At 51.6% G+C, this 17,332-nt stretch overlaps 1 protein-coding gene across 5 annotated transcripts in view; it reads left to right on the top strand.

Moving 5' to 3' along the window:
- The window catches only part of LOC132537451 (phospholipase B1, membrane-associated-like), a 133,060-nt gene extending 117,849 nt beyond the window's left edge, over nucleotides 1-15,211 (top strand). For 3 of the 5 annotated variants that reach the window (XM_060186801.1, XM_060186802.1, XM_060186805.1), the window contains 7 exons: nucleotides 1,986-2,051; nucleotides 2,700-2,794; nucleotides 4,547-4,616; nucleotides 5,622-5,726; nucleotides 6,746-6,841; nucleotides 13,561-13,635; nucleotides 14,771-15,211. In XM_060186801.1, the coding sequence (XP_060042784.1) occupies nucleotides 1,986-2,051; nucleotides 2,700-2,794; nucleotides 4,547-4,616; nucleotides 5,622-5,726; nucleotides 6,746-6,841; nucleotides 13,561-13,635; nucleotides 14,771-14,998 (735 nt within the window). In that variant the 3' untranslated portion in view covers nucleotides 14,999-15,211. The other 2 variants (XM_060186803.1, XM_060186804.1) reach the window with 2 other exon arrangements.
- Nucleotides 15,212-17,332: the final 2,121 nt, after the last annotated feature.

The raw sequence follows: 17,332 nt of genomic DNA on the forward strand, positions 1-17,332 counted from the left end.
GAGGGGAACGCTCAAGCTCTATCTGCCCACACCCAGGATCCTAACCACCTCCGTCTCACGGAGCTGCTGCCCTAGGCAGCCCCTTGCTCACACCTGCCAGGAGAGGTGAAGCCTTTCCCACTGTACCCCGATTCTAGGAGACATGTCTACATGCACCTGCTCTTCCAGGCACTGGTCTCTCTCTCTCTCCCCCCCCTCACACACACACACACACACACACACACATACACACACACACTCACTCACTGTTCTTAGGCATCTTATGGCGGCTGGCCATCCTAACAACCTGCTCAGAGTCCCTGCTCATTGCGGGCAAGGTAGTTTTCTGGGGGTGGGGAGGGGCTGAAGAGAAAACTATTCCATAAACGAGGCTGACAAAACCGAACGATTCCCAAAGATGTGACTTCCATTCATTCAGCAGCCTGGCTTGCTAGCCAGCCTTAGCCAGCTCGGGGCCCGACCCTGGATTACATGTTTTCATGGGAAACTGCATTCAGACTTCCAAACTTTGGAAAGAAGCTGTTTCTTGAAATTCTTGTTGAGAATGTCCTATGTTTGATTTTGCCAGAAAGAGCTGAAGTTGAGGTCCAGTGCCTGACTGTCACAGGACTGGGGGAGGGAGAAGATTCATCTCTCCTCTTGGCTCAGAGAGACCCCCAACTAAGGCTGCTAGGAAGTCACCTCCCTCCACTCGGGTTAGCTCTCCTGGGCCTCTTCTCTTCTGATCTCTCTCTGACCCCCCAGGCCCTGGGTCAAGGGTCAGGAACCTTTATTATTTTAATATTATCCTTATTTACTGGATAAAGACAGAGGAGAGAGAGAGAGAGACGCCTGCAGCACTGTTTCACCACTTGTGAAACTTTCCTCCTGAAAGTTGGGACCAGTGACTCGAACCTGGGTACATAAACATGGTAACACTCTCACTCAACCTGGCGCACCACCTCCTGGCCCCAGGAACTATTTTCCTGTGAAGGGTCGTTTGGCTATTTATAACACCATTCACAGACCATACAAAATTATCAACTTGAAAACTGGCAATGTCACTATGAAGAAGATTCAGTTGCCGTGGCAGGCCCAGACCAAATAATTTCTTGAGCCATATCTGTCCAGCAGGCAGGTCACCGCAAACCCCACCCTAGAGACAGAAGGGGTTTAATTTAAGCTCATGAGGATTTTAAGTCACTGTGTTAAAGACTTTGTGGAGCCCAAGAGGTCTGAAGTGGTCCCAGAACACCTGTCCCTCATCCAGATGCTCTGGCTTCTACTCCTGAGAGCAACTTCTTATGAAAAAGACCTGAGAGCCACCACCAAGGTCAGCTCAGACCACCTACCAGGAAAGGGCCAAATCAGCCTCCAGTTGAGAGACAGAGCCCCTGAGCTGTCACGGGGGTGGAATTCAGGGAACATGGAAAAACAAAGGGTCCCAGTAGAGAGGCCATCACAGATCAGAGCCCAGAAGAAAGGGAGTGACCACCAGGGGGCTCTGTCACGTTGGCAAAGGCCAAACACTGGTGCTGGATGGCACAGTCAGGTTTTTTGCTGGCTCTGAGATACCCTGGAGCAGCATAGAGGATGGAGAGATGTCCATTCTTGTTCTGTGGTGCCAAGGTAGAATCTCGGTACCTCCTGAGCAGCCTCGCCTGTCCAGTTTTCCATTCTTTATTCTTGAGGAGGGATACAGAGACACCAAGGCAGCACTTCACCACCCACAGAGCCTTTCCCCCAGTGCTGCCCATGCTTCCCCCAGGGCCTCGCACATGGTAAGGTGCAGGCTCTAGCAAAAGAGCCACCTCCCAGTGCCCGGGGTGACTTTCTGTCAGAAGCTCTGTGTCCGCCAGTGACAAGTTTATGGGTTTTTAGCCCATCCAGTGTACCTAAGACCAATCTCTATCCACACTGCCCCCATCCCAGGGCCCACCTATGCGGGACCCCAGGTTTCACTCAGGGTGGAACTCAGGGCTCAGGGGAGTGTCCTTCCCTCACAGGATGAAAACGCAGCCAATGTGTACTTAAAGAACATCCAGCAGGCCCTGAACGCCCTCTCCTCAAAGGTGGGACAGAACAACAGCTCCTCCTTGGGTCCCATTTCTGCAGACCTGCCCCTCCCCGGGGGACCTGTCCCTGGACACATCTTGGCAAGTGGGAGGCTGAGCCAGAGCCCTTCTGTGAGCCAGCATATTGGGGATGGGGCCACGGGGTCCTCGTTGGAGTCAGACTACTGCTTGGAGCTTGTCTCTGAAGCCAGCTGGCCTTTGTACAACCAGGGGTGGAATTCTAGACACGGCGACTGTGGTTTAGTGACTTCTCAGAGCCTCAGTCCCCCCAGGCTACCAAGTGAGTCTAATAAAGAAGATTCAGTGTGGGTGTGGGAAATGCCCAGTGGGTAGAGCACATGGGAGCAGCAGCCTGGACAGCGCCAGGTGGAGTTCCATGGATGGCGGAGTAGTGCTTTGCTGTCTCTCCTTCTCCCTCTAAAGACACAGAGTAAAAATGGGGCCAGGCAGGCCATCTGGACTGCTATACTTGCGTGACGCACTGGCTCGTTCCCTAGAAAGAATGCCAGTCACATCCCCAGCTGGGTGTCATCTTTGCTAGTGAAACGGACCAGGGGAAGATGATTCTAGATGACCCTAGCTCCTTCCAGCACCCACACACCTGTCTGAGGAGGACTAAAGAAGCCTCCTGCCTGCTCCCCACAGATTTCCAGGGTTTTTGTCAACGTGGTGCAGATCATGGATATAAGTGACCTGTATCAGAACCAAAATGGCCCATGTCTCCATCCCATTCCATCTCCGTAAGTAGAGGGCTTTTCAGGAGTGAGCAGAGCTCATCCACACCCAGGGGAGTCCTGTTCTTATTTTGTTCCAGGCATGAATTTTTTTTATATTTATTTTCCCTTTTGTTGCCCTTATTGTTGTAGCCTTGTTGTAGTTATTATTGTTGTTGTTGATGTCATTGTTGTTGGATAGGACAGAGAGAAATGGAGAGAGGAAGGGAAGACAGAGAAGGGGAGAGAAAGATAGACACCTGCAGACAAGACAGAGAGGGGGATAGAAAGACACCTGCAGACCTGCTTCACCACTTGTGAAGTGACCCCTGCAGGTGGGGAGCCAGGGGCTCAAACTGGGATCCTTCCACCAGGCCTTGCACTTTGTGCCACCTGTGCTTAACCTGCTGCACTACTGCCCGACCCCCCAGGTATGAATTTTTTTGTTAGTGATTTAATCATTGTCAGCAAGATTGTGGCATGAAAGGGGTACAATCTCACATAATTCCCACCACCGGAGTTCTGTATCCCATCCCCTCCATTGGAACTTTACCTATTGTTTATCCCTCTGGGAGTATGGACCAAAATTCCTCATGGGGTGCAGAAGGTGGGAGTTCTGGCTTCTGTAATTGCTTCTCCACTGGACGTGGGTGTTGGTCCATCAGCACCCCAGCCTGTTTCTATATTTCCCTAGTGAGGTAGGGCTCTGTTCTAAGGAGACATGGGCACTTCACCAGGGATGTGACAGGCCCCTTGGAAATGCCACTACCTTACCCAGTAACTGCTGTGTGCAAGTTACTGTATTTCCCCAGAGTTTGCTCTTCTGGAAGGGGAGCAGGGTGACAGTTCAATAGGAGAGCAAGGACTTGTACACCTGAGGCCCAGGCTCCATCCCTCTCTCTCACAGACAAAGTGAGGCCCCTGCAATGGTTATGTTTCTAAATGCTGATTCAGTGAGTCCATTTGACAGGCTGCACCTGGCATCAGGTCCTGGGACCTTGTGCAGAGTCCCTGATGCTCTGGACCTCTTCCACCTGGCTTCCTGTAAAGGCACCTTGCAAAGACCCTGTGGGAGTTGGGTGGGCGATGCATATTGTGGACAGCTCTCAGTTCACAGGAGCTTCTATCCAAACTGCCTGGGGCTGTCCTGGAAAACCAGGCTTGGAGCTAAGGTACCTGTGTGCAGCATGGGGGATCCTGGGATCTTCCCAGCTCAGCTGTGACTGGCAGGAAGTTGCCATCTGCTGAGGCCAGCGAGTCTCCCCAAGTTTTTATGACTATTGTCTCGGGGGTCAAATGAATTTGCTGTGCAGGTGACCAGCTGCTCCTCCCCCAGGTGCAGCGGCCAAAGGCCAGAGAGCAGGAAAGGCTCCTCAGAGCCTGCAGGCCTCACCTCTCACCTTGTAGGGTATCCTGAGCTGGCTGTCCTTTCACACCTTCCCAAGACACTCGCCCACCGGGAGCCAGTGGTGGAGCTGAGAGTTTTCCAAACTCCAGACATCTCCTGATCCTGTCCTTCCCTGAAGAATCCCAGGGACCTGGGGCCTGGGCAGAGCAGCAGGGGCATCGGGTGCCAGTCCTTCTACCTTCTCCCTAGTGGGTGCCTGCTGGCTCTGGGGCCTCCCGAGTGTCTCACTGCCTTCCCAGTGAGGCTGCACAGGGACCAGGCCCCTGTGGGCACTCGCCTCCTGTGTGTGTCAGCCTCCTGGGGGAGAAAGGGGACAGGGAGCAGAGGCCGTTCAGCTCAGGCCTCTCCACAGGACTCCTGTCTTCTCTCAGGTTCACCTGTCCTTGCTTCAGGAGCTTCTCAGAAATGGAAGACCTAATAAAAATGAACAAGAAGTTCCAGGTGAGGCCTGTTCCCCTCTTTTCCTTGTTAGGATTCTAAAACCCTGTATTCAGCAGGGCGGGGTCAGCATCACAGCTGCTCTCAAAAGGCAGGTCACACACTATGAAGTATTTATCAAGATGAATCAAACAACACAGCCTGGGAGGGCGAGAGGGAAGGCCAGCCAGCTGGGAGAACCCAGATCCTAGAGAAATCCCAGCAGCTGAGTAGTCCTGCCAGTCTCCTTCCTCAAGAAAAAATCCTGGAGATCACTCAGTAGACCACACACACTGCACTGCCACACGTGAGCTCCTGGGTCTGAGCTCCAGCACCACGTGGGAGCACCAGGGATGTGGGCCAGTGCTGTGGTGTCTCTGTCCTTCCCTCTCAAACCTGCCCTGCTCGCCTCCACCCCAAATTCTCCCTTCATCTCTCGTCTGTATCCCCAATATAGTCCCCATTTCCACCCAGTCCCTGGACACTCCCACCCCTCCCTGTCCACAGAGAGCTTTTCCTCACACAGAGAATGTGTCTTTGCCCCTTTTCCCAGAAGCTCCTTGTCCCTAACTGACCCCCACCACCCCTGGACACTCCAGACTACACTTCCCTGAGCCAAGGCCCTCGGTCTGCATCCCCACAAACCATTGGCACTTGAGGAGCTGATGTTGAGATGCCCTTCATGGTTTTTTTTTCCAGAGAGAAATGGGGCGGGGGGCTAAGCATCAAAGCTTCCTTGATGTGGTGGGGTCCAGGCTCAAACCTGGGTCTTGCACATGGCGAGGCAGCACACCGTCCCCGTGATCTACTTGCCGGCCCTCACACGTACATTCTCATGCTTCACTATTTGCACTGACAGCAGGGGAGGCCCAAGCAGCCCTGTCTGGGTGGCGCTCTTGGGTGCAGATGGGTGCTCCAACACAAGTATTAGAGGAGCCACACGGTGTGTCTCGGGCCGGTCAGCCCTGTCGCTCCCAACCTCGGGCAGCAGGCGTGGAACCTGTGTGCCAGCTTCTCTCTGCCCCCCAGAGCGCCATCCACAGCTTGACTGACATGGAAGTGTACCACACCCGAGAGGACTTCACAGTCGTCGTGCAGCCATTCTTGGAAAAGGCCGCCATCCCCCGAGACAAGGTGCTGGTGAACTGGCCCCATCTGGGAGGTGCTGTGGCAGGGGCTACCTCAGGCCACGGGTTTCCTTTTCTATGTGGGGATTTTGCTCAACACTGGTTCACAATATGAGGTTTTTTTTCATTTTTTATATTTATTTTCCCTTTTGTTGCCTTTGTTGTTTTTCATTGTTGTTGTAGTTATTGCTGTTGTTGTTGATGTCGTCGTCGTTAGATAGGACAGAGAGAAATGGAGAGAGGAGGAGAAGACAAAGAGGGAGAGAGAAAGCCAGACACCTGCAGACCTGCTTCACCGCCTGTGAAGCCACAATATGAGATTTTTAAGAGCGTAGTTCCTCGCCTGCACATACAGCTCACCACACCCACAATCACAGTCTCTGTGTCATCACAGCAAGCGGGACCCTTCCCCTATCCTCCCTCCTCCAATTCTTCTGATAACCGCCGTAGCTCTCACAGAATCTAAAGGTCAACTCTGGTTACAGTTTTTCACAATGTCGTGACAGTACTCTATACCCCCATCTAAGTGGAACCATCTGGTAGTTGTCTCTCACATCATAGGTGACTTAGCATAACACCTCCAGTTCCATCCACTTTGTCTCAAGTTACACAACATTGGCTTTTTAAGGACTGACTAGTATTCCATTGAGTGTGTGTCCTGTAACTTTTGGTCATCTGTTGCTGGACACTTAGTGTGGTTCCATCTTTTGGCTGCTGTGAATGGTGCAGGCTATTTTTTTTTTTAATTATTTCTCTCCAGAAGTAGTATGGTAGTATGGCACATGATGGCCTTGCTATGAGGTAGAATGGAAATTTTCCTAAAATACTCTTTTCCAGCTGCAAACACAGAGGTAGGGAAATGATGTGGTGTCTGCTACTCGTGTCCACTGAGCATTCAGGGCCAGGAGCCTGTTCATCCATGTCTCAGCCCAGTGGTAGCAGAGTTGCACAGGTGAAAGGAGAAATGCCCAGGGCCCCTGCATGAGACTTTTCCCAGGAAGATCAGTGCTTTGCCTTTGGTCACAGGATGGGGCAATGGACAGTACCTTCTTCTCCGAAGACTGCTTCCACTTATCAGCACGCACTCATGATCAGATGGCCATGGCGCTCTGGAACAACATGGTGAGTATCTGTTTCCAAGGGGGCAGCCCCAGAACATGAGCTCTGTTCCCCACAATGTGTGACTTTCTGGCTAATGTAGCTCCTTCCTCCCCCAAAGCATAAGATGGCACACACCGGGAGTCGGGCTGTAGCACAGGGTTAAGCGCAGGTGGCGCAAAGCACAAGGACTGGCATAAGGATCCCGGGTCGAACCCCGGCTCCCCACCTGCAGGGGAGTTGCTTCACAGGCGGTGAAGCAGGTCTGCAGGTGTCTATCTTACTCTCCTCCTCTCTGTCTTCCCCTCCTCTCTCCATTTCTCTCTGTCCTATCCAACAACGACAACAACAATAATAACTACAACAATAAAACAACAAGGGCAACAAAAGGGAATAAATAAATTAAATAAATATTAAAAAAAAAAAAGATGGCACACACCTTAGGACGCATCAAGCCCTGGGTTTGATCCCCACCACTACAGGGAGCCCCATGGCTGGTGCCGCTCCCTTTCTCCTGTCTCTACATAGAATTTTCTCTAATTAGGCCAGGGCGCCATTCAGCAACACAGTACATGCAAGAAGCCTCTGGCTAGTCATTGCCACCACGATCAGAATAGAAAATGTCGCACACCTTTCTGCTGCCCCAGTAATGACCCAGTACTCTTGCAGAATGCCTCTGTGGTCAGATCTACTGGATGAAGATAGCAGCCTCAGTCCCTTACTGTGTGACCAGGAGCAAATTACCCCTCTGGCATGTGCATCAACTGTACTGTACACACACACACACACACACACACACACACACACACACACTGAAAATTACTCATGTTCAAAACCAGATTGCATGCAGACAGCACCCAGCACAGCAGTCAACAGTGAGCACATCCCTAGCTGTCACTTCCTGAGACATCGAGACATCACACAGCCTGTTGGTCCAAGCCGTCTCCCCTAACCCCAGTCCTTCTGGTGAGCAGAAAGCCCCTTTAGGAAGCGAACACACATCTGGGGGCTCTGGGATTCCTGACCTCTCCTCTCCTCTCCTCCACAATCACTCTGTTTTCTTTTTTCTTTTTTTCTTTGTTCTGTTTGGTTGCATATTTGGACATTTATTTAAACTTGATTTTCATTTTACATTTCACAATCATACGATCATGATAGAGATACTTTTGCTAGAAAATTTATGTTTTCTTTTAAATTGAATATCAGTTCTTTACTGAATTCTAACAAAAGTCATACGCTCTTTAAAGAGAAAAAGAAGGAGGAGGAGGAGAACAAAAGGCAGCAATGTCAGATTCAGCCTGAACTCTTAAGATCCAGTCTTCCTGAAGCCTCTCTGGAGTTCCCCCATTAGAAACTTCAAATCTGCTTTGCCCCTTGTATCCAGAGAAGAGTCTGCTGCTACGTTGCTCAGCCCATGTGGGGTACTACCCTCTATTCAGGCCTCCGGCAAAATCTTTCTTTGCTTCTCTTGACTGTATTTCACATCAGAAGGAAGAAGAGCCTTCCCATTATCTCCGTTTCTCCCCCTTACCCGCCTTCACCCACTCCATGGTCTTGTTTCTGGAATGGTAACTTGTCTGTATTATTTGAGGACTTAACCCAAATCCTTCTTTCTCAAAATCACATTGCAGAGACTAGACTAGAGAGTTTATGTAGATAAAGATCATCTCTCTGGGGCTTCGCCTTTCCAGTCATGTGGGACGTTCTTTGATTTCCATTTCTTTCTTTCTTTGTTTTTCTTCAACCCTGTTTTCATAGGGTTTGGCTAGTCACGCCAATAGCTGCATCCTCTTGTGCAGAAACTGGTGCAATGCCTCCCAAGCCCCCTGACGCTCTGTCAGCTCAGGAGGTCTCCGTCTGCACCCAGCCTGCATGCCCCTTCATTCTCCCACGCTGACTCAGCCCAAGATCCTGCTGTTTTGATCAAGTCTAGTTCCACTGGGTCTCTTCCAGCCACTGCTTTGCAAACATTCCCACACCTGCCAGCTCCTCCACTGACAATATTGACTCCCTCTGTGACTACACCGCCTCTCCTCACTAGCAACCAGCTCTTCTCACAAGAGCTTGTCAACAGGTTTGACCCTGGGCCGGGCTCGTGGGCAACTATCTTCATGTTGCTCTTGTAACATCATGTTCCACCCACTCTCAGAACTTTTATCACCCTGTTGGCTCAGCACTCTGAATTTCAGTCAGATATCGTTGGGTTCTTCTTGTCACTTTTTCTCAAAGTTTGCACAGCAGAAATTCCAAACAGAAGTCATTGTTTCTCTAGTAAAATTTTAGAGTCCGTTTGGTGAGTGAATCATGAGACTCTGTTCCCTTCTTGTGTAAAAAAGACCAAAGCACCCTCAGTTCTGGCACGTGTGGTACTAGGGGATCAAAGTTGGGATTTCATACATGTAAGTCCTATGTTCTACTGAGCTATCTCCCCTGACCCTCTTCAAAGAGGGGCTGGGTGGTGGCTCACCCAGTAGAGTGCACATGTTACTGCATGTGAGGTCCTGGACTTGAGCCCCTGATCCCCACTCTGGAAAAAAAAAATGGCCACCAGGAACAGCGGAGCTGTGCCAGCACTGAGGGCCAGAGAGATACCTTCTCGTTAAACCACAGAACTTACGAGCCTGAAGCCCCAGGTTTGATCTCTGGAACTTCCATATGCCAGAGACGAGCAGTAGTCTGATCTCTCATGAGAAATAAATAAATCTACAGACATTCCCATTTAACCCTGAGGTCACCACAGTGAGAGTCCTTGGCCTGGTCTTCACTCCTAGGCTGGATAGTATCAGGAGTCTCCTGAATAACAGGGTCCTGGCCTTCCTTCCAAAGCAGCGTAGTAATTCCTTCTGCTCAGAAGGAATAGGATAGGAGACTTCTTCTTCCCAAGTGGAGGAGAGACACCACAGCACTGTTCTCTCATTTGTGAAAACTTCCTTTTACACCACAGTGTGTAAGAGGCTGGAAGCCAGGTGCTGACGCACAGTGAGGTGTGCGCTCTACTAGTAATCTACCTTCAGGGCCCCAGGTGGGAGGAGCTGGCATCTGAACACACACATGGAGCTCTGCATGGTACTGGCTTCACCAGAGCCTCCTACCCCTGACTTTGTCATCATCATCATCACCATCATCATCATCATCATCATTGTCAAATACAAAGCAAAGCAAAGCAACAAATATCTGAAATACTGGATACTTTGTCCTGCTCTATGAGACTATATAGGCTGGCGTTTCTATCCAAAACTATCTCAGATAAAGAGCTATGGAGCCTTCTTACTCCCAGAGGGACAGGAAGTAAGACAAGCCTACCTGAACTATCAGCAAGGACTTCATCTGCCTGCCTTCATCTAGTCATAAGGACCTAAAACTAAAATCCAGAAACAGGAACCAACACCACACAGCTCGCTGGTGGCAGGGCAGTGATTAGAACCGCATGGAATCACCTAGCATCCCAGCCACAGCACCCTCCCAGTTCCACCAACCAGGGTCTGCAGGTCATAACTGATGGTTCCAGGACTTTCCTGCTTCAGCAGCCAATGCGCTTTTTTTAAAAAATATTTATTTATTTTCCCTTTTGTTGCCCTTGTTGTTTTATTGTTGTAGTTATGATTGTTGTTGTTGTTGTTGTTGGATAGGACAGAGAGAAATGGAGAGAGGAAGGGAAGACGGACAGAGAGGGGGAGAGGGAAGACAGACAGAGAGAAAGATAGACACCTGCAGACCCGCTTCACCACCTGTGAAGCGACTCCCCTGCAGGTGGGGAGCCGGGGTCTCAAACCAAGATTCTTACTCAGGTCCTTGCGCTTTGCACCACGTGCGCTTAACCCGCTGCGCTATAGCCTAACTCCCGTACTTTTTTATTTAATGTCTATAAGCATCTTCACAGGAAAATGGGGACTCCTAAAAATAATTAGGCATACACTTTCATAGTGGGCTGAACAAACAGTAGTTGTGGGAAGTTGACGAGACCTAACAAAGACAAGGGTCATTTATAATGTTTCTGTGTACTTCCTCCTCCCAGCTCTGCTTCTGGAGAGAAAAATATTCATTCACTCCTTCTGACACCTTTCATGTGTTTTTAGGAAGAAAAAGGAGACCGGAGCACTGTTCTTGAATGTGCCTTTCAACTGCCTTCAGCTCAAAATAGTCAGTTTGCCAAAACAGAATAGTTGGGGGGGGGGGGGCATATTCTGACCTGACCCCTCTTAGCACCACAGGGTGAGTTTCATGTTACAAAGGAACAGAAGGTGTCTGCAAACAACCCCCGGCTCCATCATCGTGTACCAGGACCCTGAGATGTCACCCCCACCCCCTCTTTCCCAGAGTCCTTTGCTTTGGTGCATTATACCAAACACAGTCCGAGTTTTACTTTGCGGTTTCCCTCTGGGACCTTGCTTCTTCAGTTCCACCTGTGAGTGAGGGTATCAGGGATTCCTCAGGGTGAGGGTGCAACCAGCACCCCTGAGACCATCTTCTGTCCTGCCCCTCCTCTCTGAAATGTCTCCTTTTGCTTCTCCGGATTTTTTGCCAGACCAAATCCAGAAATCCCCACCACACTAGGAAAGATTTTCCCTTTTCTTAACTGATGCCTATTCCTGCAGCTTCCACTGGCCCCTTTCCTGTGGAAGCCCCACTCACAGCTAACCCGGGCATCTCCCTGGGGCTGACAGCATAGCCTCATAATCAACGCCCCGTCTCCAGGCGCAGGGCAACTACAACTGGAATTCTCAGCCACATATTAGAATTTAAGACTTAGAGATTGAGAACACAATTCAATCTCCCTCTCTCTCTCTCTCTCTCTCTTCCTCTCTCAGGCAGTGATAGAATGGTAGAGAGGCAGAGTGAGAAAGAGACCACAGAAGCTTCCTGCAATGCAATGGGAGGCGTGCTTGAACCTGCGTCACGCATGTGGCGAAGGCACACACTATGCCAGTGAGCTATTTCACTGACCCGCATCCAGGAAGTTTCATAGAATGGCGTGGAGGTAGCTCACCAAACAGAGCACAGCACTGCTGTGCATGGAGTCCTGAGTTCAAGCCCCTGAACCACATAGGAGCACCATGGACAGCACCGGGTGGGGGGGAGAAGTCCATGTATTATAAAGTGTGCTGTGACGTCTCTCGTCTCTAGCTCTCCCCCTCTTCTCTCCAAAAAAACAACAAAACAGCAGTACTAGGCATGCATGAGATCCTGGCTTCCTTCCCGGTGCTCCACATTAAGAATCACATTGAAAAGGCCTTGTAGAGCAGCACCATTCATGACCCCCAGATAAGACACTCCCTAAATGCTCTCCAACAGGAGAACGACTCAACAAACTGGTACGCTCATCGGCTGTTTGAATGGCCCAGCTTGCAGCAGTAAGAATAGAGTTTAAGACTTGCGCTAACATGGACACACGTCCAGCACAGAGGAATCTGTGGCCCAGCTGGGGCGAGCGCAGGTGGAGCGTGCCTGTGGGGGGGAGCTGAATGCAGGGGCACGCTGCTCCCAAGCTCAAGAGTCCCCTCCACCTGCCCACTCACTGGGTTGTGGCTGCTGTCCCCTTGTGGGGAGCCCTGCAGGCAGTGACACAAGAACATCCCTGATCTCTCGTGGGGCTTACCATCTGGGAGACATGTTCCAAACAGCAAGTGAAGATACCCACCTGTCATTCCCAGCCACAGGCAGGCCAGGGCGGTAACTCAGCAGTAGAGCGCATGCCCTGCCCGCTTTGGGCCCTGCTTTCCACTTCAGCACACAGAAAACACAGCAGCACTCTAGTCTTTGTCTCTCGTGATCTATTTTTTAAAGTTAAAATCGGGGTGGGGGTGGTCGGTGGCTCCTGGTTAAGTGCAGGTCACCATGCATGAGGACTGGGGTTTGAGCCCCCACTCCCTCTAGCAGGCAGATGCAAGTACTGTGGGTGTGCCTCTACCCCTCCCACTCAATTTCTCTCTGTCCTATGAAAAGAAGAAGAAGAATGGTGAGCAATGGATTCATGTGCAGGCACCGAGCCCCGGCAATAACCCTGGTGGCAATAAGAGAAATAATAATAAAAGTTAAAATTTGAAAGAATGCAGGGTGTGGTATGGGAGACGGAGCCTTCCAGATGAGTGACATGGGGGTTGGAGGGTTCCAGGGTGAGGAGGAAATAGGAGCCACGTCGTCCTGGAGTTAGGAATGATGTGAGCTGTCTGAGCAACAGGAAGCTCAGTGTCCGGAGAAGGAAGGGAGGAGAGTGAGAGATGGGCCAGTGCAGGGCCCAAGGGTGCTGCTGGCTCTGGTCAGGCAGCCCTGTGACCCTCTGACTGCTGTAGTGAGAGGGATGAAAGGATGGCATGGTGGCAGTGTTTTCAGTGTTCCTGGAATTAACGAGCTCATGTACTTCAAGAAGTTGGTCAGTATAATCAGCACCATGTTGTAAAATCGAAAGTGCACAGTGCCTGCAGTCGGTCACCCACTCAGGAAGCAGGAGAGGGAGGCGCTGGGCGCTGGCCCTGTCTCTCTGGAGCCTCAGTGTCCTCCCTCCCTGGTGAATTCAGGGCACAGACTCAGGGACCCACCTGCTCTGATGGACACTGACCTGCCGCTCAGTGAGTCAGAGTCCAGGCCCAGGTCCAGCCCCAGGCCGGGGGCGTCTGCTGAGAGTCTCGTGTCGTGGCTGGTCCCCACCTTGCCTTGCACAGAGAGGGAGTACACCACGTGAGATCCACTTCCCACGGGGAGATGCCTCCCAGCTCTGCAGAGAATCATGGTTCCCTGTCTCTCAGTTACAGCCAGTGGGCGAGAAGTCATCCTCCATTGACTTCAGCTGCACAGGAGACAAGCTCATCTGCCCCACTGCTGTGAGTAAATGCCCAGGAAGCAGAGGCCTGAGGGCAGGGTGGGGTGGGTGGGAGGGGTGTCCTGACCACCTGGAGGCACAAAGGAGCCTCCCCACCCCCTGGGGGTGATCTCATCATGTATGTCATTGCTGTGCTCAGTGCCTCTCAGGAACTTTATTTCAGAAATAGTGCTGAGGGCCCGCTAGGAGAAAAAGCCAGAGACCTTCAGCTTCCCCTGGCTCCACCCCTTCTGGGGCAGGTCCCAGCACGTGCAGTAAGGACAGGAGGGTTCCTCTCAGTAGAGAGGACTTTCGCACCATGTTAACACTTTTAAAGTGACACTTAAACAAGCACGGGGTCTCCTGCAAGAACACTACCCCTGGGACCACCTCCCCAGCCTCCTCATTTTATTCTGGATTTTGAGAGGAGGGACGGATGTGGTGCTGGGGGTCACACCCAGGCTTTCTCATGTCCGCAAGGATGCGTTTTTCCGGCTAAGCCGCCTCCCAGGCCCCCACGGCAACCTCTAAAGCAACAGAGCACATGTCTGTGAGGGCCCCCGCTTAATTCCTAGTGTCCCAGGTGAGCAAGAGAATACATGTTTCCAACTCGAGGTATGTGTGAGAGAGAGAGAGAGAGACAGAGAGAGAGAGAGAAGCCTTTCTAGGAGTGAGGAAATGCAGATCAAAAGACAAAATTGTGCCACAGGACCTTCTCTTTGTAAGTGGACTTCCCACTGGGCAGCAGAGGGCTGGAATGCTGGTGGGGTGGGCAGGCAGCTGGGCTCTTTTCACAGCAAAGGAGAACTTGCATTTTCTTGACTGAAGCAAAACCTCTGCAAATGCTTCCCCTCCCTCCCTCCCTCCCAGCTCCCCGGCACTCCTGGGTGGGAAGGAGGAGAGACCACGAGGGGGACGGAGCTCTGCCGGCTCCTGGGCCTCTCCCACTGGTCACTCAGGCTGACAGAAAAGGGGGAGGGGGTCAAACAGAGGTGAGTGAGCATGCTGGATACCCGTGTTCACTCAGAGCCAAGGTGCAGTGTGGACGAAGGGGACTTGTCACACAGTGGGGAGCTGAGGGGACAGGCCGGTAGGTAGGGAGCCAGCCCTGGACGTGTGGGTGGGCGCCTTCAGCAGCTCTGCCCTCACCTCCTTAGGCGAAGCCCTACTTGTACACCTTGAAGAACAGTGGCTACATGGTGCCTGTGCCTGCGACCGCCAAAGTGAAGGTCATCTGGTGGCGCTTCTGGGTCATGCTCGGCTTGGTGATATTCCTTGTCATTATTCTTGTTGTGTTGGTGATGGTGCTATATTTAGACAGCACTAATTCCCAGAGGCAGGAAGAAGCCATGAAGAATCTGAGTGGTGAGGCTGCAGTCCTCTAGCCCTACCTGCTGCAAGGGCTCATCCTCATTCCTCACCAAGCCTCCACCTCAGCCACCCCTGGCCACCAAGACAGCACTGTACCTCCATGCCTGGGGACATAAGGCAAATGGACAGCCACAATTCCTTAGGAACTGAGGGGCTACACTTCTGGGATTGGCAATTGAAATAAAGGCCAAGGGGAGTCTCCTCTGGGGCTCGCCTGCTGGAAGCTCTCCTTCTCCAGCTAGTGTGAGGTCAGGAGTGGGAGTGGCTGCTGTGTGTGTGTGTTGGCCAGAGATGCTGAGGATGGTCCACAGACTGGCTCAGACTGGCCTCAGCCCACTCCAGTCAAACGGGCCATGACAGTCATACAAGCTCCAATTTCAAAGTGAGAAAGCCCTAGGTTGGGAGCTGACAGGGCCTCACTGGGTTCAGTCTGACACCTGCCCGGTAGGTACCCCGGAACCACGGGAAACACTGTGCAAGGCTGTGCGTGTCCTGCCTGGTGACAGACAGAAGCCATCAAGAATGGGAAGCTCCGTGACACTGTAGCTCTGGTTCTGGGCACTGGCAGATACCCGTGTCTGACAGCTTTGAGCGATAAGTTTCTTGGGAAAAGCTTCCTGGAAGAGAGCAGTTCTGAAATGTCATTTTAAAACTACAGAGGAAAGGCTAGAACATGTATGTTTCGATCACTCTCAACCTGATCTTCTTGAGGTGGTATACTTAGGGGGGAAGCCTCTCTCGACATCGGTGTGTTTCTGAAAGAGGGACACAGCAAGTCTGACAACACAGGCTGCATTTGTTCACTCCCTGCCAGGGCTGCGGCCAAGCTGGTGGCTTTCCAGGAATTTCCTGCTGGAAACCCAGAAGGGTTGATGAGCAGTTTTGAAAACTGAGGTGGTGGTTGCACAGCCATGTGAACGCACTAGATGCCACTGAACTATTCTCTTAAATGGCAGTTGTGTCACATGTGGGTCTCACCTCAATACAAAGAAACGAGGCCAGAAGACAGCTCACTTGGGTGTGGTATGCATCTGCCCTTTCAGGAGACCCTGGGTCTGGTCACTGCCACCAAGAGGAAGCACCATAGACGGCAGGGGTGGGGAGGACTCCAAGGGTGGTGGAGCAGTGCAGTCGCGTCTGTCCTCCACTTGCCTCTCCACCTCCGTCTCTAGAGTAGAGTAAGAACACCGATCCAGTGTGCTGCACAGCAGTGAGAGCACATGTACGCAGGGTGCGAGTGCCACATTAAAAGCAAACTAACAAACCAGAACTCATCAACATCTGCATTCTAAGTGCCCCTCTGATCCAACAGAGAATGTGACTTAAGCCTCAGATAGAACATCTGATGACGTGGGCCTCCAAGCAAACCCCAAGCACAGCTCAGCCCCAGATTCTTAGCGATATCATCTCTAGAGCTGAATTAGGAGTTCTGTTTCACCCCCTTCCCCCAGATGTGGCATGTTGTCTCCTCTCGTTGCCTGGGACCTGGACTGCTAAAATCAGGAGCAGGTCAGAAGAGAATAGTAGGAAGCGAAGTGTCAGCAATGAAAACAGAAGTTTAGCAGGTAGATGCCTAGGGGCGGGAGAGCAGGAGTACACCCCAAAGGTCCAGGAGCAGGCTGGGCCTAAAGCCCAAAGAGCCCTGGGCCTTTCTAGCTGTTCTCTCCTGGGTCCCTCCCTCCCGTCAGATTTGGAGTGTGGATTCAGGGTGACGCAGGCTGCGCCACTCAGGACTTGCCGGCTTGGTTTGGGTGGTGGTGAGTAGGTCCCCTAGTTCCTGGTTTGTCCCTCCATCTTGGAGCTCGCTGTCCCTGCTAACACTCCAGATGGTCAGGGAGGTGGAGAGGTCCAGGAGTGGGTTTGGGAATTGGGCTGTTGTGTGCAGAGGAGGACCTCTTCTTTCCTCTCATAAAGCTTCAGCATAAAGGTTAAGATTTGGCAAAGCAGAACTGAGAGTACGAGGACCTGGGTCCTGTCTCTGACCTCTTATGAATGCATTTTTGGGGGGTGGCAGGAGACAGTATGCTAGGGCTTAGCACATGAATAATCTTACCCCCTTATACTGATTTATTTTTTTCGGACATGGAGTAAGACCAACACCAAAGTTTGCCTCAGGGCCGTAACACTCTCCTGTGGTATGTCAGGGCTCAAACTCTGAGCACCTATATCACAGTGCAGACTCCTTGCTAGGTGAACTAGCTCACTATTAAATCAGGTTTAAGTGGTCCGGGAGGTGGCGCAGTGATAGAGCTTTGGACTCTCAAGCATGAGGTCCTGAGTTCAGTTCCCGGCAGCACATGTGCCAGAGTGATGTCTGGTTCTTTCTCTCTCCTCCTATCTTTCTCATA

Source organism: Erinaceus europaeus, chromosome 3 (assembly GCF_950295315.1).
Source record: "Erinaceus europaeus chromosome 3, mEriEur2.1, whole genome shotgun sequence".
Classification (NCBI taxonomy): Eukaryota; Metazoa; Chordata; class Mammalia; order Eulipotyphla; family Erinaceidae; genus Erinaceus; species Erinaceus europaeus.